The 27,720-nt window shown below is 43.2% G+C and overlaps 2 protein-coding genes and 1 long non-coding RNA gene across 10 annotated transcripts in view; 2 read left to right on the forward strand and 1 right to left on the reverse strand.

Moving 5' to 3' along the window:
* Positions 1 to 245: 245 nt before the first annotated feature.
* On the reverse strand, positions 246 to 1,842 carry LOC139530203 (uncharacterized). Its single transcript, XR_011665976.1, has 2 exons — positions 1,319 to 1,842; positions 246 to 1,075 (listed from the first exon to the last, which is right to left on the reverse strand). It is a non-coding gene; the product is annotated as an uncharacterized lncRNA (long non-coding RNA).
* LOC139530201 (E3 ubiquitin-protein ligase rfwd3.L-like) lies at positions 1,834 to 20,650 on the forward strand. Of its 7 annotated transcripts, XM_071326398.1 has the most exons (14): positions 2,801 to 2,987; positions 4,540 to 4,834; positions 4,968 to 5,218; positions 5,307 to 5,365; positions 6,577 to 6,786; positions 7,186 to 7,277; positions 7,407 to 7,521; positions 7,763 to 7,988; positions 8,164 to 8,314; positions 8,538 to 8,714; positions 9,032 to 9,246; positions 16,322 to 16,539; positions 19,901 to 20,080; positions 20,419 to 20,650. In XM_071326398.1, exons 2-13 carry the CDS (start codon positions 4,548 to 4,550, stop codon positions 20,042 to 20,044), a joined length of 2,145 nt encoding a protein of 714 aa, XP_071182499.1. In that variant the 5' UTR covers positions 2,801 to 2,987; positions 4,540 to 4,547; the 3' UTR covers positions 20,045 to 20,080; positions 20,419 to 20,650. The 7 variants fall into 7 exon arrangements, with proteins under 7 accessions (XP_071182497.1, XP_071182499.1, XP_071182494.1 ...); XM_071326396.1 differs by lacking the exon at positions 2,801 to 2,987 and adding an exon at positions 1,834 to 2,254 and having other exon boundaries at positions 19,901 to 20,650; XM_071326393.1 differs by having other exon boundaries at positions 4,526 to 4,834; positions 19,901 to 20,650.
* A 450-nt stretch (positions 20,651 to 21,100) lies between these two features.
* The window catches only part of LOC139530200 (Golgi apparatus protein 1-like), a 51,393-nt gene continuing 44,773 nt past the window's right edge, over positions 21,101 to 27,720 (forward strand). For both annotated transcript variants that reach the window (XM_071326389.1, XM_071326391.1), the window contains exon 1: positions 21,101 to 21,510. In XM_071326389.1, coding sequence (XP_071182490.1) covers positions 21,187 to 21,510 — 324 coding nt within the window. In that variant the 5' untranslated portion in view covers positions 21,101 to 21,186. The remainder of the gene's footprint in view (positions 21,511 to 27,720) is intronic.

The following is a 27,720-nucleotide window of genomic DNA, read 5'->3' on the forward strand; positions in this document are numbered from 1 at the left end:
TAATTGCCTATAATTTCCACCTTTTGTCTATTCCATTTGCACAACAGCATGTGAAATTTATTGTCAATCAGTGTTGCTTCCTAAGTGGACAGTTTGATTTCACAGAAGTGTGATTGACTTGGAGTTACATTGTGTTGTTTAAGTGTTCCCTTTATTTTTTTGAGCAGTGTAGTTTAAATGTATTAATTTCTGAGTGTGTATCCCAATATGACACCTTAAATACATCACAGAAGACTGAAATGTAGAAAAATGCATATTGTGTTTATTGAGCTGTACACTGATGCTCAGTTGGTCAATATTCCCCTCCAGTGATTCCCCAACATCTTGTCAACATGGGCCCCAACATGAGCAGATATCTTACACCAATCTATCTTTATAGACATTTATCCATAACAAGGCCTAATTGTTATATTGTCCAAAAATCTCTCCAAATGTCACGTTTTTTTCTCACCCCTTTTTTTCTCCCCAATTTCATGGTATCCAATTGGTAGTAGTTACAGTCTCGTCTCATCGCTGCAACTCCCGTACGGACTCGGGAGAGGTGAAGGTCGAGAGCCATGCGTCCTCCGAAACACAACCCAACCAAGCCGCACTGCTTCTTGACACAATGCCCATCCAAACCGGAAGGCAGCCGCACCAATGTATCGGAGGAAACACCGTACACCTGGCGACCGTGTCAGCGTGCACTGTGCCTGGCCCGCAACAGGAGTCGCTAGTGCGCGATGAGACAAGGACATCCCTGCCGGCCAAACCCTCCCTAACCCGGGCGACGCTGGGCCAATTTTGCGCCGCCCCATGGCCTCCCGGTCACGGTCGGCTGCGACAGAGCCTGGACTCGAACCCAGAATCTCAAGTGGCAGCCCGGTTCAGACATTGTCTCTTCCCTGCATGATATCCCGCTCCATCCAGATTTCGTATGTTTTCTTTTCCTGGTTAGATCAACCTTCTTGCCTTTAGGCCCAGGTTCTGTCTTAAGGTTAGAATGGCCCATCGACGTAAATGTTCACGATGTTGGAAAATATTTTCCACTTGTTTCATCATGTCAAGGACTTCATGATAATCTCCCCACCTGAGGCTAAAGACAGACACAAAATAGTTGACCTCTGTGCAGGCTTTTGAAAATACATACAAACTAACTGATTTGGTTGCATTTGAACTACTGAATTCGGCACAACCTAAAATTGTCACTTTGGAGTCTGGACTATATGCCACTGATGAGATTCTTATGGCTTTCAAATCAAATCACCTCTTCCAATGCGTACCCCAGCAGGGTTGTTCCACTCAGGGCCTGTTTGATCTGACATAGAGCAAGTCTTACCTTAAGCCATTCTTTCATCTGCAACGCAAGAGAAAAACTCCCCTGTTTTTGGTTGAAAAAGGGTGATGAGGCAGCTGTTTGAAAATCTTCACCGTTGAATCCAGCACACCATTAAAACAATCAGGGGCATCACAAAGAATGGCTTCGATGGTTTGTCATTGTGTTCAAGACACGAAGGACACAATACACCGACAATTGGTCAAGGAGCCATGTTTTATTTCTTTCTTCTTTAGAGTCTTCTGTGGTTTAGTTCTCTTGAGGTTTCTTGTCGCTTGTAGTGTTCACAGATCTTACTTATACTCTGGCTGACCTACCCCGGAAATTACTGTTTCATATACAATTTCCCTAAAAAGCAGAGCCATAAGTTCACTACAACATTTCCCTACTCTTTCAAATGTTCAAACACATTCCACAGGTCAACAAGGTCACTACACATCAATCACCATGACAGCTTTAGTGCAAACACATGCTTTACTTCAAAGGAACAGCTGCGCTATCAGATTACAGAAACACTCACTCGATAGCGTGAGAACATCCGGACAGGATGTACATATATGGGCATAACCACATGACACATAAAAGAGGTCATCAATCACTTTCGGACACATGCCGAATACTGTCCGAATAAAGTAAGGAAAGTGATGTTAGGATATAATAAAGTTAACCTGTATGAGCTTTTGTGCTGAATACATTATGTTGTTACAGATGTCAAGCTTATGGGCATGTGGCAGCAGTGTGTAGGAGGGAGGTTCCTAGGTGTGAGAAGTGTGCAGAAGGGCATGAGAAAGGGAATGTGTAGCATTGGGGAAAGTAGTGGTATGTGGTAATTGTAAGGGTGCCCATGGGGCTGGGGATCAGAAATGTCCCGTGCGAGAGAGGCAGGTTGAGGTTTCCAGGGTTAGAGTAGTGAAGAAAGTAGAGGAAGATGGGTCAAGGGTGAGTAGTAGATCTTTAACAGTACAAAAAAAAGTGTGATTCACATCAATGCGCTGTGTAGATATCAATAATAAATGATATCCGTATCGCCGCAAGACTACACCACAGCTGGATAATCTTTGGATGCCGACAGCAGTCGCACAATTGGAAGACATAGTTTAGACTGAAAGCCTACAAAAGCCTATTCCTGCTCTTTTTCTGCAATCCATCAAACCCATTTGGTGTGTCATCATAGTGGTCTCTGACTTGTGGTCAGACTCGCTCAAGTGGAACAAACTTAAACTTGTGCCTTTTTTCAATGTTGATTTGAATGTCATTGAGAAAACCGAGAAGTATCAAATATTTTTTCCCACAAACATCCTTTCTGAATTTAAAAGTAATCCTCAAAGTAATCATCTAGTTTTTAAAAAGTATCTGTAATCTGATTACAATAATTTGGGTCGATTAAATTTGTTTCCCTATCACATATGGACTTTCTTTTTTACCTTGTTTTGGTTTTTCAACCCGTCCAGTTGGTGGCGGCAATACAACTTTTTGGGTTGTAGTCCGCAATATAACCCACAGAAGAAGAAAAAAGACAATGGGGATAGCAAAGAAACTATGACTGCGATCAGATTATTACACCAAATGTTTTACTGTTCAAGTTAAAAGCAATGTAGTTGAACTATTTTCATGGTAACCCACGAAGTTTTACACTGGCAAGGATAGTTTTGGTCACACGCAATATTTCAAGGTAAGAAGTAGATGTGAGATGCTACACTGCCCATGCAACTAATTTAAACAGGGATATTGATGTTGTAGTTTCAATGAGCAAGGCAAAAGCCTGATATGGACAGTGATGGTGCAGAGATGGCAGGAGCAGTGGAATAGAGATACTAAGGGCAGACATGTATTTATTTTAGGTACAGAGAAGTCGGGGAGGACGAGAGGATGTGACAGAAGAGGCTATTTTTTTACAAGATTACGGGTGGGACACAGTCGGTTGATTAATACTTTACATGTGATAGGAAAGTGTGATTATTGCCAGAAAGCAGAGACCGTGGCGCATATATAGCTACAGTGTGGGCAGTATCAGAAGGAAAGAGAGAGGCTGAGGTATAATGAGAGATCAGGGGACACAGCAAATTAAATAGTATATTGTAGAACGTAATTAGATATAGTCTCATATGTTATATTTTTTAAGAGCAACTAGGCTGGCAGGTAGGATTTAGTTTCTCCCTGTCTCTGGCCCACACTCCGGTACAGTATGTGTTGGTAATGTAATGCACTATGGATTCCAACCGCCGATAAACCCTAACGTTACATAAGAAAAAGCAATGGATGGTTTAGTTATACAAATATTTGTCAACACTGCCAGCAGCAGAGACTGATCTGCGGTGAGCTAGCTAACGTTATCATTCTAGCTAATTTAGGCATTTCCAAAAAAGTATATAGTTATGAAAACCATGTGGTAACGTTATTTCATTGATCACATTCGAGACTGTCACCAAATAATCAAGTTGTTAATGTACTTTAGCTAGCTGCTTCAAGTAGCTAACGTTACTGTAGCTAGCTAGCAGAGCGGCCTTTGCTTTGGCTTCCGCCAATGTAAACTTCGTTCACCATGGAGTTGACTTCAGCTAGTCTCTCAATGTAACGTTGGCTACTTGCCAGTTCCAAAACCTGCATCCGTAATCCTGTTCCGAGTCTTGTTTCGCACAGCCTGTGTAGCTAGCAGCCGGCTATGGCACGGTAACTAGCTATATAGTTCGCTACGTAGTTAGCAATGGCACGTGGCTAGCTAACGAACGTTATAGTTGTTAGCTAATTAGCTACCAGTTAGCTATGTCTATTGTCACCTAACTTTTACCTTAAAACGGCCACTCTGCAGTTTAACAATAACAAAGCGAATCCCCGCCACTGTTTTTGTAAAAAGTAATCTCGCTCAAATTCATAGACCGAGTTATGGATGTTTTAACCTTGTTATGAGGCTATGACGTTTGTTTACAAACATTGGAGTAAAACATCCTTATATTTTGGGTTCTGATGGGGTACGACAGTTAAACTAAGCCATGAGGCATTTATAGCAAAAGTTAGCATTGCATGCAAGTTACATAACCTGATTTTTGTTGTCACCCTTTGTGGCTTCAGTCAGAATTGGTTCACTGTACTCACGTTTGCTTGCAATTAAAACCGTTGGCTACGCTAGTGTCTGAGAACACTGAAGTCAAGAGGGAAATCATTTGTAAACATCTCAGGTTATCCTGCCTATTGAAGGCAATTAATTTTTAGCCCCCCACCCATAGGTTGTGAGATGGAGGTGATGGAGGTGGACTTGCAGCTGGGGAACCCCAGTAGGGAACCAGAGCCAGATGTTGTGGCAGACCAGGTAGATCTCCCTATTGTCATCCCTGACTCTGGCAGTGAAACAGAGGACGAGGCAGACGCAGCTCCCTGTGACCCACCACGGCTCCCGAACACCTGGGCGTTCAGTCAGAACAGAGCCAGAGTGGAGGGTCAAGTTGGATCCAGGATCAGAAGGGAGGGTCATATTGAGCCCAGGGTCACCACAGCAGCCACCCTGAGGCAGCGGAGAGCCAGGTAGTTATGGTTGGACTGGATTCCCTGTAAACTGTGTATCCATACTGGAGACAAAATTGTATGCTTCATTGAGAACCTATTTCACCCCATGTTATACCCATTGATTGTACCTGTATTGTTTGTGTGGTTAAAGGCCAGGCCTCAGGGAGCACTACTCCACCCAGACCACTGCTCGTGCTAGCAGCTTCCTGGATTTCCTGCTGCGAGTCCCTGCAGCCAACCAGGCCGAGGGCGACTCTGGGAGTACGACAGAGCTGAGCGAGTCGGAGGATGAGGCAGATCCCCCGGGGCCAGCAGTAGACCCTCCCAATTCGTCCGTTCCCTCCAGCCCTCATCCAAACCCTCCAGTTGCAGTCACGCCACCCGAAGGCCTTTATTCTTCAGGTAAACCAAGCTCAAGTCTGATCAATACATAGCCATTTTCCACTGTAACCTATAAAGAGTTAATCTCACCATGCCATCCTGTGTATAGATTCTAATGCAACCACAGAGGCTGCGAGGACCGTGACTGGAAATCAAGTGAATCCTGAGGTAAGACCACATTCATTGCCAGTGATAGGCCTACACTTTTTCAGGACCCTGTCTTTGAAAGATAATTTGTAAAAATCCAAATAACTTCACAGATCTTCATTGTAAAGGGTTTAAACACTGTTTCCATGCTTGTTCAATGAACCATAAACAATTAATGACCATGCACCTGTGGAACGGTCGTTAAGACACTAACAGCTTACAGACGGTAGGCAATTAAGGTCACAGTTATGAAAACTAAGGACACTAAAGAGGCCTTTCTACACCAAAAGAAAGATGCCCAGGGTCCCTGCTTATCTGTGTGAATGTGCCTTAGGCATGCTGCAAGGAGGCATGAGGACTGCAGATGTGGCCAGGGCAATAAATTGCAATGTCCGTACTGTGAGACGCCTAAGACAGCGCTACAGGGAGACAGGATGGACAGCTGATCGTCCTCGCAGTGGCAGACCACGTGTAACAACACCTGCACAGGATCGGTACATCCGAACATCACACCTGCGGGACAGGTACAGGATGGCAACAACAACTGCCCGAATTACACCAGGAATGCACAATCCCTCCATCAGTGCTCAGACTGTCTGCAATAGGCAGAGAGAGGCTGGACTGAGGGCTTGTAGGCCTGTTGTAAGGCAGGTCCTCACTAGACATCGCCGGCAACAACGTCGCCTATGGGCACAAACCCACCGTCGCTGGACCACTGCTCTTCACTGACGAGTCGCGGTTTTGTCTCACCAGGGGTGATGGTCGGATTCGCGTTTATCGTCGAAGGAATGAGCATTAAACTGAGGCCTGTACTCTGGAGCAGGAATACATGATCCTCCAGCATGACAATACCACCAGCCATACTGCTCGTTCTGTGTGTGATTTCCTGCAAGACAGGAATGTCAGTGTTCTGCCATGACCAGCGAAGAGCCCGGATCTCAATCCCATTGAGCACATCTGGGACCTGTTGGATCGGAGGTTGAGGGCTAGGGCCGTTCCCCCCCAGAAATGTCCGGGAACTTGCAGGTGCCTTGGTGGAAGAGTGGGGTAACATCTCACCGCAAGAACTGGCTAATCTGGTACAGTCCATGAGGAGGAGATGCACTGCAGTACTAATGTAGCTGGTGATGATTAGCTCGTTAGTGCAGTTTCTCTAGTAGCATTGTGTGCCATTTTAATTTATTCCCATGCACTGTCAGAAATGTCATGCATCATCTCTCTGTCCCCTCTAGGTTGTATCAGACCCACTAGCCTCCAGTGCACCGGCCCTTCGATTGTCCCAGGGGGATGAGGGGGAAGGGGAGACCTGCTCCATCTGCTTTGAGCCCTGGACCACGTCAGGGGAGCATCGGCTGGCCACCCTGCGCTGCGGACATCTCTTTGGCTACACCTGCATCGACCGCTGGGTGAAGGGCCAGGGCCAGGGAGCCAAGTGTCCCCAGGTCAGTGTCTTCATGTCTGTCTGTCAGCCTTGGTATGTCTGGGTGGAGAGGACTGGAATTGCTCCTGGTTCCACTATGAACAGGAAAATTAAAAAGGTCTGCACTCGGCATTTGAAAGAAAGGAAAATCTATTCCATCCTAAGGGGGAAAAAACGAGCTCCTACTTCCTCTGTAGTGACTGGCACCAGGTGGAATCTGTGCTGGAGGCGCAGCTTCCTCAAGCATTCAAAAATGAGTCGAAACTTAAGAATTCCCCTCTGAATTACTTAAATCTGAGAAAATACCGCCATAAAATATGACCCGCAAAAAACAATTTACTTAATACGCAGACAGTGACGTGAAGGCGTCACATCAGACTCCGTCTGGCTCTTGTAATGATCTTCTGCTGTATGTCTGCAGTGCAACAAGAAGGCCAAGCGCGCCGATATCGTCCTCCTGTACACGCGCAAGCTGAGGGCTCTGGACAACACCGAGCAGGAGAGTATGAAGAGGTGAAGTAGCTGCTCACGTCTTGAGTTTTTTTTCTGAACTGCTGATATTGGCATGAATCTGACCTGTTTCACTACTGTAGGGAGGGAGCTGTTGAGAGTGAGTGTGTCTGAATGTGTTGTTGTGTGTAGGTCACTGGCGCAAGAGCATTCACTGCGTAGAAAGGCTGAACTGGAGTCAGCGCAGTGCCGACTACAACTGCAGGTGATGACAGACGAATGTGGGAAACTGCACAAGCAGCTACAGGTACTTTATGCCCATTGCTTTACCGGTCATCCCCCAGTCTCCCATCCATTTATCAGGTGGACTAGAATACCGAGCCCTAATCATTGAGATTAATCTACCCCTAAATCCACTATGATGATTGTATGCTGACTTTCAATGTTTTTCTGATCACATACTGTATCTGCTATTCTTGACTTGACTTCCATTGGTATTGAACAGTGCAGGTGGGTCACTTTTTTTTCCTTTCTTCTACCTCTGTTAGGAGCTGAAGACGCTGATGGCCCAGCCTGGCTGTGGGCCCTCACAGAGCTCAGGGGCTTCTATCTCTGGGCCCTTTCAGAGACAGGACAGTACCCAGGGGGGCCACTATGTCTTCTCCAAGGCCGTGCTGGTGTCCCAGGTGGGGGGATGCAGGGTGCTGTCCTACTGTGAACCCCTCAGCTGCCTGCTGGCCTCTCAGCCCTCCCCACACACTACCCTGGTGCCCGGTAAGACCTTTGATAAGCTTTGATACGCTTTCAGTACAAAATAGCTGTAGACATTTTTTTTTTTGCACAGATTGTATAATGTGAAAATATCAAAGGGAAGTATTTGCTACCTCTTGTAATAATTTCTCTACCTTTGCTCTCTCTTCCCCCTCCTCCCTCTGTGTCTACCTTCCAGGCTGTGGTGTGAAGAAGGTGAGCACGGTGAATCTGAAGGCCTGCCAGTACATTCCCATCCATGTCAAACAGATCAGAGGCCTAGCCTTCAACAGACAGGCCGACACCCTCCTGCTCTCCGCTGCCCTGGACAACACCATAAAACTCACCAGGTAACCAGATAGTCTGTGTCCAAGCAGAGAGATTTATCAGGACAGTGTGTTCCAGAATGGAGTCGACTTCATAGCCCCAGGCTCTTATGGAGAAGAACATTGACCTTTTCTGAGTTGCAAGAACCATTCAGACCTAATATTGATAACAAAACCCTTGAAGGTTAATTAGGACAGTATTTTCCCTTCTAAATCTAATATCCTAACTATCATTATTCTCCTGCAGTCTAATGACCAACACAGTGGTGCAGACCTACAACACAGGTAAACCAGTGTGGAGCTGCTGCTGGTGCCTGGACAACAACAACTATGTGTACGCTGGTCTCAGTAACGGCTCCGTGCTGGTGTATGACACCAGGGACACCAGCACACATGTCCAGGAGCTACAGCCGCTACGTTCCAGGTCAGTCTGACAGCCAGGCCAGGGGGCAAAGGTTATCTAGTCTGTATGCGACACCACAGTTTGATCTACACCTGTCAATATAACCTAGGTAGGGCCCAGAGTTTTACCTTCTTCACAACAGGATCTGACCAGGTACATTTCTGGTATTTTATTTGTTTTGTTATTCATTTTCAAAGATGGTGGAATGAATATTAATTTATATGGTGTGTGTGTGTGAAATGTAATTCACATAGTGTATTATAATATGTTATACAATTTTAGTATGCAGTGTGATTTTAAAACCACAGGCACCAACCATGACCTCTGGCTTCTCCCAGGTGTCCCGTGGCATCCCTGTCCTATGTGCCTCGCGCCGCCTCCAGCTCGTTCCCATGTGGTGGCCTCATCGCAGGCTCTCTGGATGGGGGCTGCTTCTGGGAGCAAGTAGACGGGACCACCTACAGACCCCACATTTTGCCCCTGGAGACAGGAGGCTGCATAGACATCCAGGTGCAGCCAGAGAGCAGACACTGTTTGGTCACCTACAGACCAGGTGAGACTATACCATCCTGGGGAGGACTATGAGGGGCAATGAAGGGCCTAAATAAGTGTGTGTGTCTATACACTACCGTTCAAAAGTTTGGGGTCACTTAGAAATTTCCTGGTTTTTGGAAGAAAAGCAAATTATATATTTTTTTGTCCATTTTAAAATAACATCAAATTGATCAGAAATACTGAGTAGACATTAATGTTGTAAATGACTATTGCAGCTGATTTTCTATGGAATATCTACATAGGAGTACAGAGGCGCATTATCAGCAACCATCACTCTTGTTTTCCAATGGCACGTTGTGTTAGCTAATCCAAGTTTATCATTTTAAAAGGCTAATTGATCATTAGAAAACCCTTTGGCAATTATGTTAGCACAGCTGAAAACTGTTGTCCTGATAAAAGAAGCAATAAAACTGCCCTTCTTTAGACTACTTGAGTATGTGGATCATCAGCATTTGTGAGTTCGATTACAGGCTCAAAATGGCCAGAAACAAAGATCTTTCTTCTGAAACTCGTCAGTCTATTCTTGTTCTGAGAAATTAAGGCTATTCCATGCGAGAAATTGCCAAGAAACTGAAGATCTCGTACAACGCTGTGTACTACTCCCTTCACAGAACAGCGCAAACTTGCTCTAACCAGAATAGAAAGAGGAGTGGGAGGCCCTTGTGCATAACTGAGCAAGAGGACAAGTACATTGTTTCTCAAACTAGACACTAGACTCCTCACAAGTCCTCAACTGGCAGGTTCATTAAATAGTACCCGCAAAATACCAGTCTCAACGTCAACAGTGAAGAGGTGACTCTGGGATGCTGGCCATCTAGGCAGTGCAATAAAAATAAAAGATTAAGATGGGCAAAAACACACACTAGACAGAGGAACTCTGCCTAGAAGGCCAGCATCCTGGAGTTGCCTCTTCACTGTTGATGTTGAAACTGGTGTTTTGCGGGTACTATTTAATGAAGCTGTCGGTTGAGGACTTGAGGCATCTGTTTCTCAAACTAAACACTAATGTGCTTGTCATCTTGCTCAGTTGTGCACCGGGGCCTCCCACTCTTTCTATTCTGGTTAGCGCCAGTTTGCGCAGTTCTGTGAAGGGAGTAGTACACAGCGTGGTATGAGATCTTCAGTTTCTTGGCAATTTCTCGCATGGAAGAGCCTTTATTTCTCAGAACAAGAATAGACTGACGAGTTTCAGAAGAAAGATCTTTGTTTCTGGCCATTTTTTGCCTGTAATCAAACCCACAAATGCTGATGCTCCAGCTACTCAAGTAGTCTAAAGAAATCCAGTTTTATTGCTTCTTTTATCAGAACAACAGTTTTCAGCTGTGCCAACAAAATTGCTGAAGGGTTTTCTAATGATCAATTAGCCTTTTAAAATGATAAACTTGGATTAGCTAACACAACGTGCTATTGGAAAACAGGAGTGATGATTGCTGATAATGGGCCTCTGTACTCCTATGTAGATATTCCATAAAAAAACATCTGCCTTTTCCAGCTACAATAGTCATTTTCAACATTAACAATGTCCACATTGTATTTCTGATCAATTTTATATTATTTTAATGGACAAAACAGTTGCTTTTTTTTCAAAAACCAGGAAATTTCTAAGTGACCCCAAAATTTGAATGGTGGTGTGATATATTTATTTTTTTACCAGGAAAAGCCCATTGAGACCCAGTCTTTTTTTTTTTCAAGGGATACCTGGCCAAGAAGGCAGCAACAATTAATACATTACATAATTAAAACATACAACATGATCCCGCCTATAAAAAGCATTTACACTCCTCCGTAACAGTCTCCCATCAACATTTTAAATTCATTCAGTGGCACTAACATATCTAGATGAAGCATGGATTGTAGACTATTCCATGCCTCTGGTGCACAAGAAGAGAAGGCAGTCTTGCCTAATACTGTGAACGTCCTGGGGATTTAAGTAGCAACCACCTAGCAGACCGGGTATGGTAACTGCTGGTGGTGTAGGAGACCAGACTACAGAGGTAAAGAGGGAGTTTACCCAAAAGGGCTTTGTAGATGAACACATACAAATGTGTCTTTCTGTGCATATAAATTGATGTCCGACCTACCATTTGGTGAAAGGTGCAATGGTGGGTGAGTGACTTGGCATTTGTAATAAAGTGCAAAGATGCATGATAAAAAGTGTCCAGTCTCTGTAAGACAGTGGAGGCTGCATGCATATACAACAAGTCACCATAATCAATTACAGAGAGAAAAGTGGCCTGAACAAGATTCTTTCTAGCCATAAGCGGGAAGCAAGCCTTATTACAAAAATAAAAACTAAATTTAAGCTTTGTCACAAGATTATCCACATGAACTTTAAAGGACAACTTGTCATCAACCAAATACCTAAGTGTTTGTGGATGACACTTTTCCAGTGGTTAAGCCACCAGAGGTGACAATGCTAACCTTCTCTGGCAGAGTTCTAGCTCTGGTAAAGGTCATGATTTTAGTTTTTTGTACATTCAAGATCAGTTTGAGAACATTAAGAGAGGCCTGCAGTGACTAAAAAGCAGTCTGGAGTTCTTCAACAGCCTGAACCAGAGAAGGAGCACATTAATATATGACTGTATCATCTGCATATTTGCTGCCCCTTCACTGAGACCAATGTTTCTGAGTCTAGCTAGCAACAATTCATGGTCAACTGAATCAAAGGCCTTCGATAAATCCACAAACAGAGTTATAGACAGATTATTTCACTTATAATTCACTATCACAATTCCAGTGGGTCAGAAGTTTACATGCACTAAGTTGACTGTGCCTTTTTAAACAGCTTGGAAAATTCCAGAAAATTATGTCATGACTTTAGAAGCTTCTGACAGGCTAATTGGCATAATTTGAGTCAATTCGTGGTGTACCTGTGGATGTATTTCAAGGCCTACCTTCAAACTCAGTGCCTATTTGCTTGACATCATAGGAAAATCAAAAGAAATCAGCCAAGACCTCAGAAAACAAATTGTAGACCTCCACAAGTCTGGTTGATCCTTGGGAGCAATGTCCAAACGCCTGAAGGTACCACGTTCATCTGTACAAACAGTAGTACGCAAGTATAAACACCATGGGACCACACAGCCATAATACTGCTCAGGAAGGAGATGCGTTCTGTCTCCTAGAGATGAATGTACTTTGGTGTGAAAAGTGCAAATCAATCCCAGAACAACAGCAAAGGACCATGTGAAGATGCTGGAGGAAACGGGTACAAAAGTATCTATATCCACAGTAAAACGAGTCCAATATCGACATAACCTGAAAGGCCGCTCATTAAGGAAGAAGCCACTGCTCCAATCCCGCCATAAAAAAGCCAGACTACGGTTTTCAACTGCACATGGGGACAAAGATTGTAAGTTTTGGAGAAATGTCCTCAGGTCTGATGAAAGAAAAATAGAACTGTTTGGCCATAATGACCATTATGTTTGGAGGAAAAAGGGGGAGGCTTGCAAGCTGAAGAACACCATCCCAACCGTGAAGCACGGGAGTGGCAGCATGATGTTGTGGGGGTGCTTTTCTGCAGGAGGGACTGGTGAACTTCACAAAATAGATGGCATCATGAGGAAGGGAATTTATGTGGATATATTGAAGCAACACCTCAAGACACCAGTTAGGAAGTTAAAACTTGGTCGCAAATGGGTCTTCCAAATGGACAATAACCCCCAAGCATACTTCCAAAGTTGTGGCAAAATGGCTTAAGGACAACAGTCAAGGTATTGGAGTGGCCATCACAAAGCCCTGACCTCAATCCTATAGAAAATTTGTGGCCAGAACTGAAAGTGTGCGAGCAAGGTGGCCTACTAACCTGACTCAGTTACACCAGCATTGTCAGGAGGAATGGGCCAAAATTCACCCAACTTATTGTGGGGAGCTTGTGGAAGGCTACCTGAAATGTTTGACCCAAGTTAAACAATTTCAAGGCAATGCTACCAAATACTAATTGAGTGTATGAAAACTTCTAACCCATTGGGAATGTAATGAAATAAATAAAAGCTGAAATAAATACTTATCTCTTCTATTATTCTGACATTTCATATTCTTAAAATAAAGTGGTGATCCTAACTGACCTAAGACAGGGCATTTTTGCTTGGATTAAATGTCAGGAATTGTGAAAAACGGAGTTTAAACGTATTTGGCTAAGGTGTATGTAAACTTCCGACTTCAACTGTATATATTTCTCTTTCTAATTAATTCTGCCAAGTTATCTGAAAACCAGGTATTGTACCTTCCACTGATTCTAAATTTCTTCACAGGGGCATGCTTATCACAAATGGACACACATTTCATATACAAATAGTCCCAGGCAGTGTCAACATCAGGAATCAGACGTACTCTGTCAATATGATGGTACAGATCATGTAAGAATGCTTGCTTATCAAACTGTCTTTGAAAAATATAACGGGGTTTGGCTTTGGTAATTTTTTTCGTATTTCTAACACAAGCAATTGCACAGTGATCACTGACATCATTTCAGAATATCCCAGTCGATGTGTATTTGTGAGGGGTATTCGTTAGAATAATGTCCAATGATTTGTTAGGTGCTCTGGGATTTGGTCTTTTTGGCACATTAATTAATTGAGCGAGATTCAGGGAGTCACACAGTTCTTTAAAAGAGTCCAATACAGATGTAAGCATGTCCCAGTTCAAATCTCTTAAAATAATGAATTCAGTGTCATTTAGCTAGTGCAGGACATCAGAAAGAGAGTTAAGCTGCTTCTCCCGAAGCCGAGGGCGGTCTGTAGCAGCCGACTACAGTGATGTGGGAGTCCTTATATACTTTCACTTTAACCGCAAGCAATTCAAAAGGTTTGTCTTTGGAAATCGAGAGAATTTCAGAGGTGTTAAACTGAGATTTAACATAAATTGAAACCCCTCTTCCTTTACTCATCCGATCAGCTCTAAAAACCGTGTACCCATCAGTAGAAATCAAGTTATTTTACACAGGGGGGGGGTCAAAATCAAAAGGAACAGTCCTTGTCTGGTGTGGCCACCAGCTGCATTAAGTACTGCAGTGCATCTCCTCATGGACTGTACCAGATTTTCCAGTTCTTGTTGTGATGTGTTACCCCACTTTTCCACCAAGGCACCTGCAAGTTCCCGGACATTTCTGGGGGGAATGGCCCTAGCCCTCACCCTCTGATCCAACAGGTCCCAGATGTGCTCAATGGGATTGAGATCCGGGCTCTTCGCTGGCCATGGCAGAACACTGACATTCCTGTCTTGCAGGAAATCATGCACAGAACGAGCAGTATGGCTGGTGGCATTGTCATGCTGGAGGGTCATGTCAGGATGAGCCTGCAGGAAGGGTACCACATTTATCAATCCTTCGATGATAAACGCGAATCTGACCATCGCCTCTGGTGAGACAAAACCGCTGCCTTACAACAGGCCTACAAGCCCTCAGTCCAGCCTCGCTCAGCCTATTGCACACAGTCTGAGCACTGATGGAGGGATTGTGCGTTCCTTGTGTAACTCGGTCAGTTGTTGTTGCCATCCTGTACCTGTCCCGCAGGTGTGATGTTCGGATGTACCGATCCTGTGCAGGTGTTGTTACACGTGGTCTGCCATTGCGAGGACGATCAGCTGTCCGTCCTGTCTCCCTGTAGTGCTGTCTTAGGCGTCTCACAGTACGGACATTGCAATTTATTGCCCTGGCCACATCTGCAGTCCTCATGCCTCATTGTAGCATGCCTAAGGCACGTCCACGCAGATGAGCAGGGACCCTGGGCATCTTTCTTTTGGTGTTTTTCAGAGTCAGAATAAAGTCCTCTTTAGTGTCCTTAGTTTTTATAACTGTGACCTTAATGTAATACCCGTTCCACAGGTGCATGTTCATTAATTGTTTATGGTTCATTGAACAAGCATGGAAAACCGTGTTTAAACCCCTTACAATGAAGATCTGTGAAGTTATATGGATTTGTTTTACTAATTGTCTTTGAAAGACAGGGTCCTGAAAAAGGGACGTTTCTTTTTTTGCTTCGTTTGTCTCACAAAAGTTTTAGAACACTTACTCATTCAAGGGTTTTTCTTTATTTTTCTACAAAGCATAAAAAAGTAAAAATAGTGAAGATATCAAGACTATGAAAAGCACATGGAATTATCTGGTAACCAAAAAAGTGTGTGAGATTTTCATATAGCCACCCTTTGCCTTGATGACAGCTTTGCACACTCTTGGCATTCTCTCAATCAATTCACCTGGAATGCTTTTCCAACAATCTTGAAGGAAGATGAGTTCATTAGAGTTACAAGCCTCAGAAATTGTAGCCCAAATAAATGCTTCAGAGTTCAGTTAAGACACATCTCAACATCAACTGTTCAGTGGAGGCTGTGTGAATCAGTAAGGACACCAATAAGAAGGAGAGACTTGCTTGGGCCAAGAAACACGAGTAATGGACATTAGACCGGTGGAAATCTTTCCTTTTTGGTCTGAGTCCAAATTTGAGATTTTGGGTTCCAACCACCGTGTCTTTGAGACGCAGAGTAGGTGAACCAGATGGTCTCATAGATGATCGCATAGTGAAGGAAAAGCAGCCAACAAGTGCTCAGCATATGTGGGAACTCATTCAAGACTGTTGGAAAAGCATTCCAGGTGAAGCTGGTTGAGTGAATGCCAAGAGTGTGCAAAGCTGTCATCAAGGCAAGGGGTGGCTACTTTGAAGAATCTCAAATATAAAATTCCTATATATTTTTTGGGGTTACTACATGATTCCGTATGTTACTTCATAGTTTTAATGTCTTTCACTATTATTCTACAATGAAGAAAATAGTAAAAATAAAAACCCTTGAATGAGTAGGTGTTCAAACTTTAGACTGGTACTGTATATGTAATAAGATGTTTGTCTGCTTAGTACTTAGTACTGGGTCTTTGTTGACCTGGCATCTCTCTGGCATCTCCTGGCATCTCTCTGTTTGCTGGATTAATTCTAATATCCCAAAGCAGGTGTTTTGTTTTAGCTTGTGCTGGGCTGGGCTGTAACAAAAGCCTGTACTCCTCATTAGCTCCCAGGACCAGGGTAGGTGACCACTAGCGCTCGTATTTAGACTGACAGTCTCTGTGTTTTGATCCCGTCCAGGGCGCTCCAAGCCATCGCTGCGCTGTGTTCTGATGGAGCTGAACAGGACTCCCCAGCAGGACGCGGCTCAGGAACCCTCGTGTTCCTGCTACCCAGTCCAGACATTCAGCGCTGGCTCCTCCTGCAAGCTGCTCACCAAGAATGCCGTGTTCAGAAGCCCGGCCGGGGAGGGCTCCACTCTGGTGTGTGCCGGGGACGAGGCCACCAACTCCACCATGGTGAGCCACTGGCATGGTTGCAATTTTGTGTGTATTTTTACTTTATTCAGTTAATATGGTTGAGATTCATCATTATCCCAATTTTTTTAAACTTTGACTGCATTTACACATGACCCCTCAGTCCCAATATCTCTGCCCCAGAATGTCTGATCCTCACAAGATGATGTGCTTATTTTTCAGAAGTGTCTCTCTGAGAAGATTGGGAGTAGTTAGTGGGAATCTATACTGTCTGAGAATTATTTTGGTTTGCTAATGCCCAAGTTTGACCAATATGATGGGACATGCTGTATGCTTTATCTGTTTATATGCATGGCTTTGATGATAATAATTATACCAAAAGCAACTATAAATATGTTTATTCCATAGTCTAAGTATGTATTTAAGGTTTAAAGTATGATTTTAAGTTTGTATTGACTTGCTCAGTAAATTTGTATAGAATCTGCAACCATCCATCCTTTTTGTCTGCTTGTACTTTTTACCACTTAAAAATGCCATTACAGTTTCAATTTCTCTGGCCCAGAAAGTCTGAATCTTACGAGGTAATATTCTCCTGGGTCAATGGGGTCTCCTGCAGTTTTCTGAGAGGTTCTACATCATCTGAGATTGGTCTTAAGTGGCGCTACAGACCACAACTGTAACTGAACACATCTGAATGTTCAATTACAGGAAACTAATATAAACGCAACATGCAACAATTTCCACGATTTTTATTTTTTAGGTCAATTATTTTTTTTTTTAACTCTGTCAATTTAAATAAATGCATTAGGCCTTAATCTATGGATTTCACATGACTGGGAGTACAGATATGCATCTGTTGGTCACATATACTTAAAAAAAACTGAAGGGTAGGGTCGTGGATCAGAACCAGTTAGTATCTGGTTTGACCACCATTTGCTTCATGCAGTGTGACACATGTCCTTCGCATAGAGTTGATCAGGCTTTTGATTGTGGCCTTTAATGTTGTCCCACTCCTCTTCAATGGCTGTGTGAAGTTGCTGGATGTGGCTTGAACTGGAAAACGCTATTGATCCAGAGCATCTCCAAACATGCTCAATGGGTGTCATGTCTGGTGAGTATGCAGGCCATTGAAGAACTGGGACATTTTCAGCTTCCAGGAATTATGTATAGATCCTTGCGACATGGGGCCATGCTGAAACATGAGGTGATGGCTGCGGATGAATGGCACAACAATGGGCCTCAGGATCTCGTCACAGTATCTCTGTCTGTTGTCCGTAGCTTGTGCCTGCCCATACCATAACCCCACCGCCACCATGGTGCACTCTGTTCACAACGTTGACATCAAACTGCTCGCCTGCACGACGCCATACACCTGGTCTGCGGTTGTGAGGCCGGTTGGACGTACTGCCAAATTCTCTAAAACGACGTTGGAAGTGGCTTATGATAGAGAAATTATCGTAAAATTATTTGGCAACAGCTCTGATGGACATTCCTGCAGTCACCATGACAATTGCACTCTACCTCAACTTGAAACATCTGTGGTATTGGTTTAGTTCCAAAACTACATTTTAGTGGCATGTTATTGTCCCCAGTACAAGGTGCGTGCACCTGTGTAATGAACATGCTGTTTAATTAGCTTCGTGATTTGCCACACCTGTCAGGTGGATTGATTATCTTGGTAAAGGAGAAATGCTCACTAACAGACGTAAACAAATTTGTGCACAACATTGGAGAGATGTTTTTTGTGTGTTTGTAAAATGTTGGCTATTTGTTATTTCATGGCCAAAAGTATTTGAACACTTGCTCGTGGAACATCTCAATCCGAAATCATTGGCATTAATATGGAGTTGGTCCCCCCTTTGCTGCTAAAACTGCCTCCACTCTTCTGGGAAGGCTTTCCACTAGATGTTGGAACATTGCAGCAGGACTTAATTCCATTCAGCCACGAGTATTAGTGAGGTCAGGGCAGGCACTGATGTTGGGCGATTAGGCCTGGCTCGCAGTTGGCATTCCAATTCATCCCAAAGGTGTTTGATAAGGTTGAGGTCAGACCTCTGCAGGCCAGTCAAGTTCTTCCACACTGAGCTCGACAAACCCTTTCTGTATGGACCTTGCTTTGTGCACGTGGGCATTATCATGTTGAAACAGGAAAGGGCCTTCCCCAAACTGTTGCCACAAAGTTGGAAGCACAGAATCATCTAGATAGTCTTAAACTCTACATCATACAATGACAAAGGGGCCTAGCCCGAACCATGAAAATCAGCACCAGACCATTATTTCTCCTGCACCAAACTCCACAGTTGGCACTATGCATTCAAACCCAGATTTGTCCTTTGGACTGCCAGATGGTGAAGCGTGATTCATCACTCCAGAGAATGTGTTTCTACTGCCCCAGATTCCAATGGCGGTGAGCTTTACACCACTCCAGCCGACGCTTGGAATTGCGCATGGTGATCTTAGGCTTGAGTGCGGCTGCACGGCCATGGAAACTCATTACATGAAGCGCCCGACGAACAGTTATTTTGCTGACGTTGCTTCCAGAGGCAGTTTGGAACACAGTAGTGAGTGTTGCATCTCAGGGCTGACTATTTTTACACTTCAGCACTTGGTGGTCCCATTCTGTGAGCTTGTGTGGCCTACCACTTAGCGTTTGAGCAGTTGTTGCTTCTAGACTCTTCCACTTCACAGTAACAGCACTTACAGTTGACCGGGGCAGCTCTAGCAGGGCAGAAGTTTGATGAACTGAGTTGTTGGAAAGGTGACATCCTATGATGGTATCGCGTTGAAAGTCACTGAGCTCATCAGTAAGGCTATTCTACTGCAAATGTTTGTCAATGGAGTTTGCATGGCTATGTGCTCGATTTAATAAAAAAATGTAATACACCTGTCTGCAACTGGTGTGGCTGAAATATCCGAATCCACTAATTTGAAGGCGTCTCCACATGCTTTTGTGTATTAATGCATTGAGTCTGTTTGATCATCTACTCCGTTTTAGTTAAGAATTTCAGGATATTTGCCCTAAATCTATTACATTTCCATTTTGACCATTTTAACCATATTTGACCTTTGACCACTTAAATCAATTTTACGTGACATCTGGCCTTACTTTGTATTGCCCCATTGTTTGATCTAGGATGGATGACAGCCTGCAACAACAAAAACAAGCACTTTTTCCAGGTTGGCTGGTTTATTATTAGAAGTTAGGCTCAGTTGAACTTTACTCCACTGTTGATATTGATTCTTCCCAAATGGTTCAACTCTTTTGTGGTTGAAAGAAATCCATAATAGTGAGAGGCTTGACTCTCTGGTTTGAGGCATTTGGGGGATAGTTTGAATGATATAAAACTGTCTCGAGCTTCACATTGAGCCATTGTTTCTAATCATGTCATCTTTTTTTCCCCAGGTGTGGGATGCAGGGAGTGGAACCCTGATTCAGAAATTGTCTGCTGACCTCCCAGTGTTGGACATCTGCCCATTTGAGGTGAACCAGGGCAGTTACCTGGCCTCTCTCACTGAGAAGATGCTCAAAATTTACAAGTGGGAATGAGGAGGAATTATGGAGGACACCACCAGCATAGAACATGTATGAGTAGCACGGCTGCTGCACTGTATAAATGGAATCCATTTAGTACAGCCTTTTCTTACCCAAAGTCACTACAGATAAACTTTTATTGGGGTTTGCATTGCAGTAGCGGGATTGGAGAGCCATCACACTGCTGCAGTGTTATGAAGGAACTGATAACTGGAGTGCCTGTACAGATACACTACTGCCCTAAATGTTTACATTAAGAATCACAGAAAAACATATCAAAAAATTATTTTCCTTTCTTGTTTTTTGATGCATGTGACGATCAGTTAGTGTTGTCAGTTAACCATGCTGCCGACAAATGTTTCAATGTTGTGTTCCATCTCTGGTTTTAGAGACGGATCCATGGATAAAAATCAGGACATCAATGGCTTGTTACATTTCCTGGATTCTGATTGGCACAACTGATCAGCAAGCTGCATTAAAAATATTATTTTTAAAAATCATTCTGGATGTTTCATTTTTTATTTCCTTATTTTATTTCCAGAGGAAATTGTGTATATTTTATAACAAATGTTTGTGTATGATTTGTAATGTAATAAAATATAAATCATTGGTTATTTTTCATCTTGACTTGTGATTGTGCATCTTCAGTTTCAATGTTTAACGTTATTTTCATAAACCATCATTTTTTTTCACTAATAAGATGTTTTCAACCATGTCTGTATTCTGTATAGAACTATATTTTAGAGGTCAGTAATCAATCAGTTTATATTTTCATAGGTAAAATATCCGTAACAGTACAGGGGTTTGTCAAAACAAAAGAACTGACAGGAGTCGGATAATAGAAACAAAAGTACTAGATTATCCCATAGTTGGCTAATGAAAATGTATTAGTGGTTTAGATTCCGAACTATATTCAACTGTGTTTATTCATTGCAAGTAAAATGCTGATTGATGGTGATCCATTGTCTTTGAAGGCATTACAAAGAAACAGTAACGAAGCGGACCCTATCTGTTTCCGCAATTCGAATTTCACTCTAGAAAATGTAGATCTATGACTGAGATTGCCAACAACGCACACGCAGACGTATGCAAGAAAACGTCCCATCACTGTAGTCGTAATTTGCAGCTAGCAATCCTAGCTAGCTAGTTATCCGAAGATGGCGGCTTGTAGACGTGTTCCTCGTCTCCTGCTTTTGATGTCTATCCTTTTGTATGTGCATCCCATTCGAGAGGATAAATATCAGATCAATGGAGTCGCCAAGCCTCCAGTTAGTGTTGTTATCCCGGCTCAAAATCCAGGCGGAGTACCGGCTGCTGTAAACGGAGCTCCAGTACTCGCGGCCCTGCCACTTCGTAGACGCATTAGCGGCTGGAAGCTGGCGGAAGAGGGGGCTTGTCGGGAGGACTTGACAAGGCTTTGTCCGAAACATTCCTGGAACAATAACCTGGCTGTGCTTGAGTGCCTCCAGGATAGGAAAGAGGTATGTTGGATTGTGGGCGATATTGTGGCACGACCAAAACTTGGGTGTGCCTTGGCTTGGCTTTACTCAAGGTAGCATATAACGTTATCCAGTTAGCTAGCTAACTACTAGCTGATGCTAGCTATTAGTTGGCTACTTAGCGAGCATTTACTATCTCGCTGGTTGTGTTGCAAAAAGATGATATAGAAGTGATTGCAATGGATTATTCAATATGCTTTAAGAGCTTCATCATTCGACAAGTATAGCCACTGAAATAGTGCCACTTTTTTTTACCAGCCATTTAGGACCGTGGTAACGTTATTAAAGTCATAAGTTTAGCTAACTAGCTAGGCAGCTACTGTAACGTTAATACCTACAGATGTGCCACGCTAACTATGTTGACCTTTGTTAAACTAGCAATGGCTAGCTTGATCTTCTAATGATCTGTTGTGAGTCATGTCCATTCCTGGTCTAACACATTTGTCGTCCTATATGTACATTTCGCCAGCAATGTCCTGGTCAGAGTAAGGATAGAAGGAGATTGTTAGATCTTAAGTGTAGATCCAGTGACCTTTTTTAGGCTTCCAGCCAGCCAATGGTTATGGTTAGGCTTGGGACAGGGAAAGTCAATCACTACAGTAATATGTGGTGAGGGGCCAGTCTATCCTAATCAGGTGTTTGCAGCGTCTGAGTCTCAAGGTAATGGTCCCGTTAGCTCAAGGGGCTAGTACCAGCAGTGGTCTGAGAGTAATCAGCTTTTTGGTTTGTTTTCCTTGATTGTTAGACTCTAGACTAGAGTATATCTACAGAATTAGTATATATTGTTTACTTGGTCAATTCACAGAGTAGGGAGGAGGCCATGGCAGTGTGACTTTACTTTCAGGACTCATGGCTTGGTTCGTTTAGTTCTGAGTTTTGAAGGTCCTCTTGAGTTCTGTGTTGTTGAAAAAGCTTTTCTGGTGGAATTTGAAGCATTTTGGCAATGTTTCTCAGGTTGAAGAGTTTCATGGCTATTTATAGTCTCAATATAGCTGAACATGCATTGTAAGCTTATAGTTTTGTTTTAAAGAAAAATCCCAAAATGATATTATTGGTCCTTTAATGAAATAGCTTTTCATTCATTCTGACAACTGCTGTTTTGTTTACAGCAAATAGGCCTAAACGTTGATGTCTAGCCTTAATCACTGTAGGAAATGTGTTGATGACATTTCATTTCACACTATGGTTTTGTGCAGAGCGAGGTTAATTCTGGTTCTGCTACCTTGGCTCTCAGCCCATGGCTCTTCTTTGAGTGTGAATTAAGTGGACAGATATTTTCCTCTCAGCTTGATGAAACCTTAATAAACTGGTCCATTCTCAAATTCACAGAAGCTCAAAATAGGCACCTGTGCAGGCGTGCACTGCTTTCATGGTTTCTGAGGTCAAGGATAGGATCTAGTCAAATTGTTTTAAAGATGACAACAAGAAGCATCTTCCTTGTTCAGACACATTTATAAACTAAAAATCTACCTATCAGGGCTCTACAGTGCAGACATTTTACTCACACACTGGTATGCACCTAAATATTTTGCTGTGCAACCTGGAATTTTACTTTAGCGCCACCACCAATGCGCCTAGAACAAAATTGGCTAGATAATTGTTGAAATGGTTACTTCACTCTACCGCGGCCCCTGAGTGCCATGGAGAATACACTGAGCGCAGATTCATGATCGTCATACTTGCACCATTACTACCAAAAAATGATTTTTACCTAAAATATTTTACTTGTGCTCCTACATTTTTCAACTTCCACTACATGACCAAATGTATGTGGACATCTGCTCGTCGAACAACTCAATCCAAAATCATAGGCATTAATATAGAGTTGCCCCCCCCCCCCCTGCTGCTATAACAGCCTCCTCTCTTCTGTGAATGCTTTCCACTAGATGTTGGAATATTTCTGCCGGGACTTGGTTCCATTCAGCCAACACAGCATTGAGGTCGGGCACTGATTTTGAGTGATTAGGCCTGTATCGCAATGGGTGTTCTAATTCATCCCAAAGATGTTCGATGGGGTTGAGGTCAGGGCTCCATGCAGGCCAATCAAGTTCTTCCACACCGATCTCGACAAACATTTTTGTTTGGACCTCGCTTTGTGCACGGGGGCATTGTCATGCTGAAACAGGAAAGGGCCTTCCCCAAACTGGTGCCACAAAGTTGGAAGCACAGAATCAATCATCTAGAATGTCATTGTATGCTGTAGCATTAAGATTTCCCTTCACTGGAACGAAGGGGGCTAGCCCAAACTATGAAAAACAGCTCCAGACCATTATTCCTCCTCCACCAAACTTTACAGTTGGCACTAAGCATTCAAGCAGGTAGCGTTCTCTTGGCATCTGCCAAACCCAGATTTGTCCGTTGGACTGCAAGATGAAGTGTGATTGATCACTCCAGAGAATGCGTTTCCACTGTTCCAGAGTCCAATGACCGCAAGCTTTACACCACTACAGCCGACGCTTGGCATTGCGCATGGTGATCTTAGGCTTGTGTGCAGCTGCTCGGCCATGGAAACCCATTTCAGTAAGCTCCCGACGAACAGTTCTTGTGCTGACGTTGCTTCCAGAGGCAGTTTTGAACTCAGTAGTGCGTGTTGAAACCAAGGACAGACAATTTTTACACGCTTCAGCACTTGGCGGTTCCGTTCTGTGAGCTTGTGTGGCCTACCACTTCGCGGCTGAGCCATTGTTGCTCCTAGACGCTTCCACTTCACAATAACAGCACTTAGTTTGACCGGGGCAGCGCTAGCAGGGCAGAAATATGACTTGTTGGAAAGGTGGCATCCTATGATGGTGCCACGTTGAAAGTCACTGAGCTCTTCAGTAAGGCCATTCTACTGCCAATGTTTGTCTATGGAGATTGCATGGCTGTGTGCTCGATTTTATATACCTGTCAGCAACGGCTGTGGCTGAAATAGCCGAATCCACACATTTGAAGGGTTGTCCACATGCTTTTGTTTATATATATTAGAGGTCGACCGATTTAGATTTTAATGCCGATACCGATTATTCGAGGACCAAAAAAAGCCGACACCGATTAATCGGCCATTTTTTCTCTCTATTTTTTCCCCCTTCAATTTAGTTTAACGACCAAACAATCAACCACTCGACTAATTGGGGTCAGCCCTAATCTGGGGACAAGCCCTTATATACTAATCGGACAGCATCAAATGTTCTAAAACACCAGCCAGAGAGGCTTGTAGGAAGTCAAAACAAAAAGGTTGTGACTTTATGGAAAGCTGTTTTAACATATAAATATTATATTAATATATCAATAATTATCTATATCAATAATTCCCCCAAAACTATATAGATAATTGACGTTTCCATATGTACTAAGTGTGACTGAAAAAGTGCCTCAGGCAGTGAAAAATATAGTGTTTAAAAAACACATTGAAAGTAAGGGGATATCGGTGTACAAATGCCATGGTCAAGGGCAAGGCCACGACGGCGCCAGTGCAATGAGTGGAGTTACCTCAGATGTTCAAAAGCGCATATCAGACCGAGAGCCTAATGCTTCTTAAGTAGTTCATTATAAGTTTTAGTTTAGAAAACAATCTCTCACCGCAGAAGCGACAGTTACAGGGATGGTAAAAACAGCTTGATTGCCGTAGCAACATCAGGGAAACTGGACAGAAGGAAGGGGTGCTTCAAATACAGCAGTTCTGCAATGTCTTTAATTGAGCCTCTCATTCTCCTTAATTGCCAGCCTCAACATGTTACAGAAGGAGATTAACTGTATAGGAAGCTCTGGGTACAGATCGTCTTGATAGGAGATAGACAATAAATTGGCAGACGCAAACAGACTCCTCTTTAGCAGAAAACAGACCTTGAACAAAAAAAAGTGGTTAGTGATTTAGTTCATACTGTTGAAACGTCGTTTGAGTTGTGTGTTCGCAGTCCCTTCTCTCTGGTATACTGGCATGCATCATTCAAGACTACGTTTAAATTGTGTGCAGCACAGTGGACATGTAATGCACAATGTCTCAGGAAAGGCTCTCCGGATTGGCAAATCAGCATAGAAAACAAAAATCGGGCCTATAACCTGGACCGACAGTGCGTGGTGAAAACATTTTCACACAAAAATACAGGGCAACAAAGTCGCATACACTAGCTACTATAGGCCTCTACTTAGAAAAAAAGAGAAGCACAGACACACAGAAAGAAAGAGAAAAGAGAGAGAGAAGCAGCAATGAGGACTTCAGGAGACCAGGCGAGTCTCAAGTTTGAATTTATCCTCAAGCAGACTTATTCCCCCTCATTGTTAGGTTATATGAAAACGTTTATAAATGGCAGCTAAATACAGTATATAGCTTACACACTGAGTGTACAAAATATTAAGAACACTTGCTCTTTCCATGACAGACTGACCAGGTGACTCCAAGTGAATGCCATGACCCCTTGATCCTGTCCCTAGTTAAATCCACTTCAATCAATGTAGATGAAGGGGAGGAGACAGGATAAAGGATTCTTAAGCCTTGAGACAATTGAGACATGGATTGTGTGAGTGCCCTTCAGAGGGTGAATGGGCAAGACAAGAGACAAGTGAACAGGGTATGGCAGTCCATCAAATGTTACTGATATGCATCAATTCGTTCTCTTAATCAAGCTGAATCGCACCCAATAGTTTCAAAATATAACGTATCGTATCGGAGCACAAGTATCTAGATGCGTATCGAATCCTTCATGAAAGGAGAGATGCACAAATATGAGAATAATATATAACTAGTGACCATCAACCCGCACGACCTTGAATGTCACAATTAGAACACTGGAAATCATGTGTATTACAGAAAGGGGAAGTATATAAGTACGCTAAACATTGTGACTCATTCAAAACTGAATACGAACTTCAAATGTATTGATCTTAGTTCTCTATTACATGGGCAGGGCTAAGCTGACCTTTGTTACAAGGAGCACGTACCCCGAGTATACATAACATTAAGAACCTGCTCTTTCCATGACAGACTGACCAGGTGAATCCAGGTGAAAGCTATGATCCCTTTTTGATGTCACTTGTTAAATCCACTTCAATCAGTGTAGATGAAGGGGAGGAGAAAGGTTAAATATAGACTTTTAAGCGTTGAGACATGGATTGTGTGTGTGCCATTCGGATTGTGAATGGTCAAGACAAAAGATTTAGGTGCCTTTGAACGGGGTATGGTAGTAGGTGCCGGGTGCACCGGTTTGTGTCATGAACTACAGCGCTGCTGGGTTTCTCACGCTCAAGTTTCCCGTGTGTATCAAGAATGGTCCACCACCCAAAGGACATCCAGCCAACTTGATAACTGTGGGAAGCATGGGAGTCAACGTGGACCAGCAACCCTGTGGAACGCTTTCGACTAGGGATGCAGGATATAAATCGTTGAACATATCGGATTGGCCAATATTAGATAAAAATGCCAACATCGGTATCGGCCCGATGTCTAGTTTAACGCCCATTTTAAATACCGATGTCAAAGCTACTGTGCATACCTATATAACATAGGTACATGACGTAATGACGGCACGTGTAATTTTGCGCTACACGTGCAACACAGCATTCCTAACCTAGCCCACAATGTCTGCTGTGTGGATCGAGCAGTCAACAAGTCGAGCAGTCATTTGAAAGAGTAAGAACATTTCAGCGAGACAACTCAAAGGTGAAATCCATTAAAGCCAAGATAAGGGAATTCCTTGCCCTTGACAATCAACCATTCTCTGTCATGGGTCATGTTGGCTTTCGCCGACTGGTCGAGCACCGGTACACACTACCAAGTGTACTATTTTTCAGATGTTTCCCTACAGGAGTTACACAGTAATAGCGTCACTGATATTAGATTCACAACATACACACTATGGATGCCGTTTGTGTCTTTGCGTGTCAAAAAAGATACAGTAGCACTCTCAAAGCTGTACAAATATGTCTGCAAATAAGCAAACACCGGCTACGAACGACGTGTTTACAATACCGCGTTGGTAATAAAGCATAATTTGTTTGACCGCAACTTCTGGGGTAGCTAGCTTTAGCTTGGTACCTAGCTAGCACTAATGCAACCAGCCTGAAAACAACGACCAGTAGAAACTGCAGTCATTTTCTTTATTCTTAGCAAATAATTTAGGAATCGTTAAGTATTAGCTGGGTTGCCACTTGTTGTCCACCTATTGAAATTGAACTTCAGTTTATGAAAACAATAGCTAGCCAGCTACTTAACCC

The sequence above is a fragment of the Salvelinus alpinus genome, chromosome 9, assembly GCF_045679555.1.
Source record: "Salvelinus alpinus chromosome 9, SLU_Salpinus.1, whole genome shotgun sequence".
NCBI classification, from domain to species: Eukaryota; Metazoa; Chordata; class Actinopteri; order Salmoniformes; family Salmonidae; genus Salvelinus; species Salvelinus alpinus.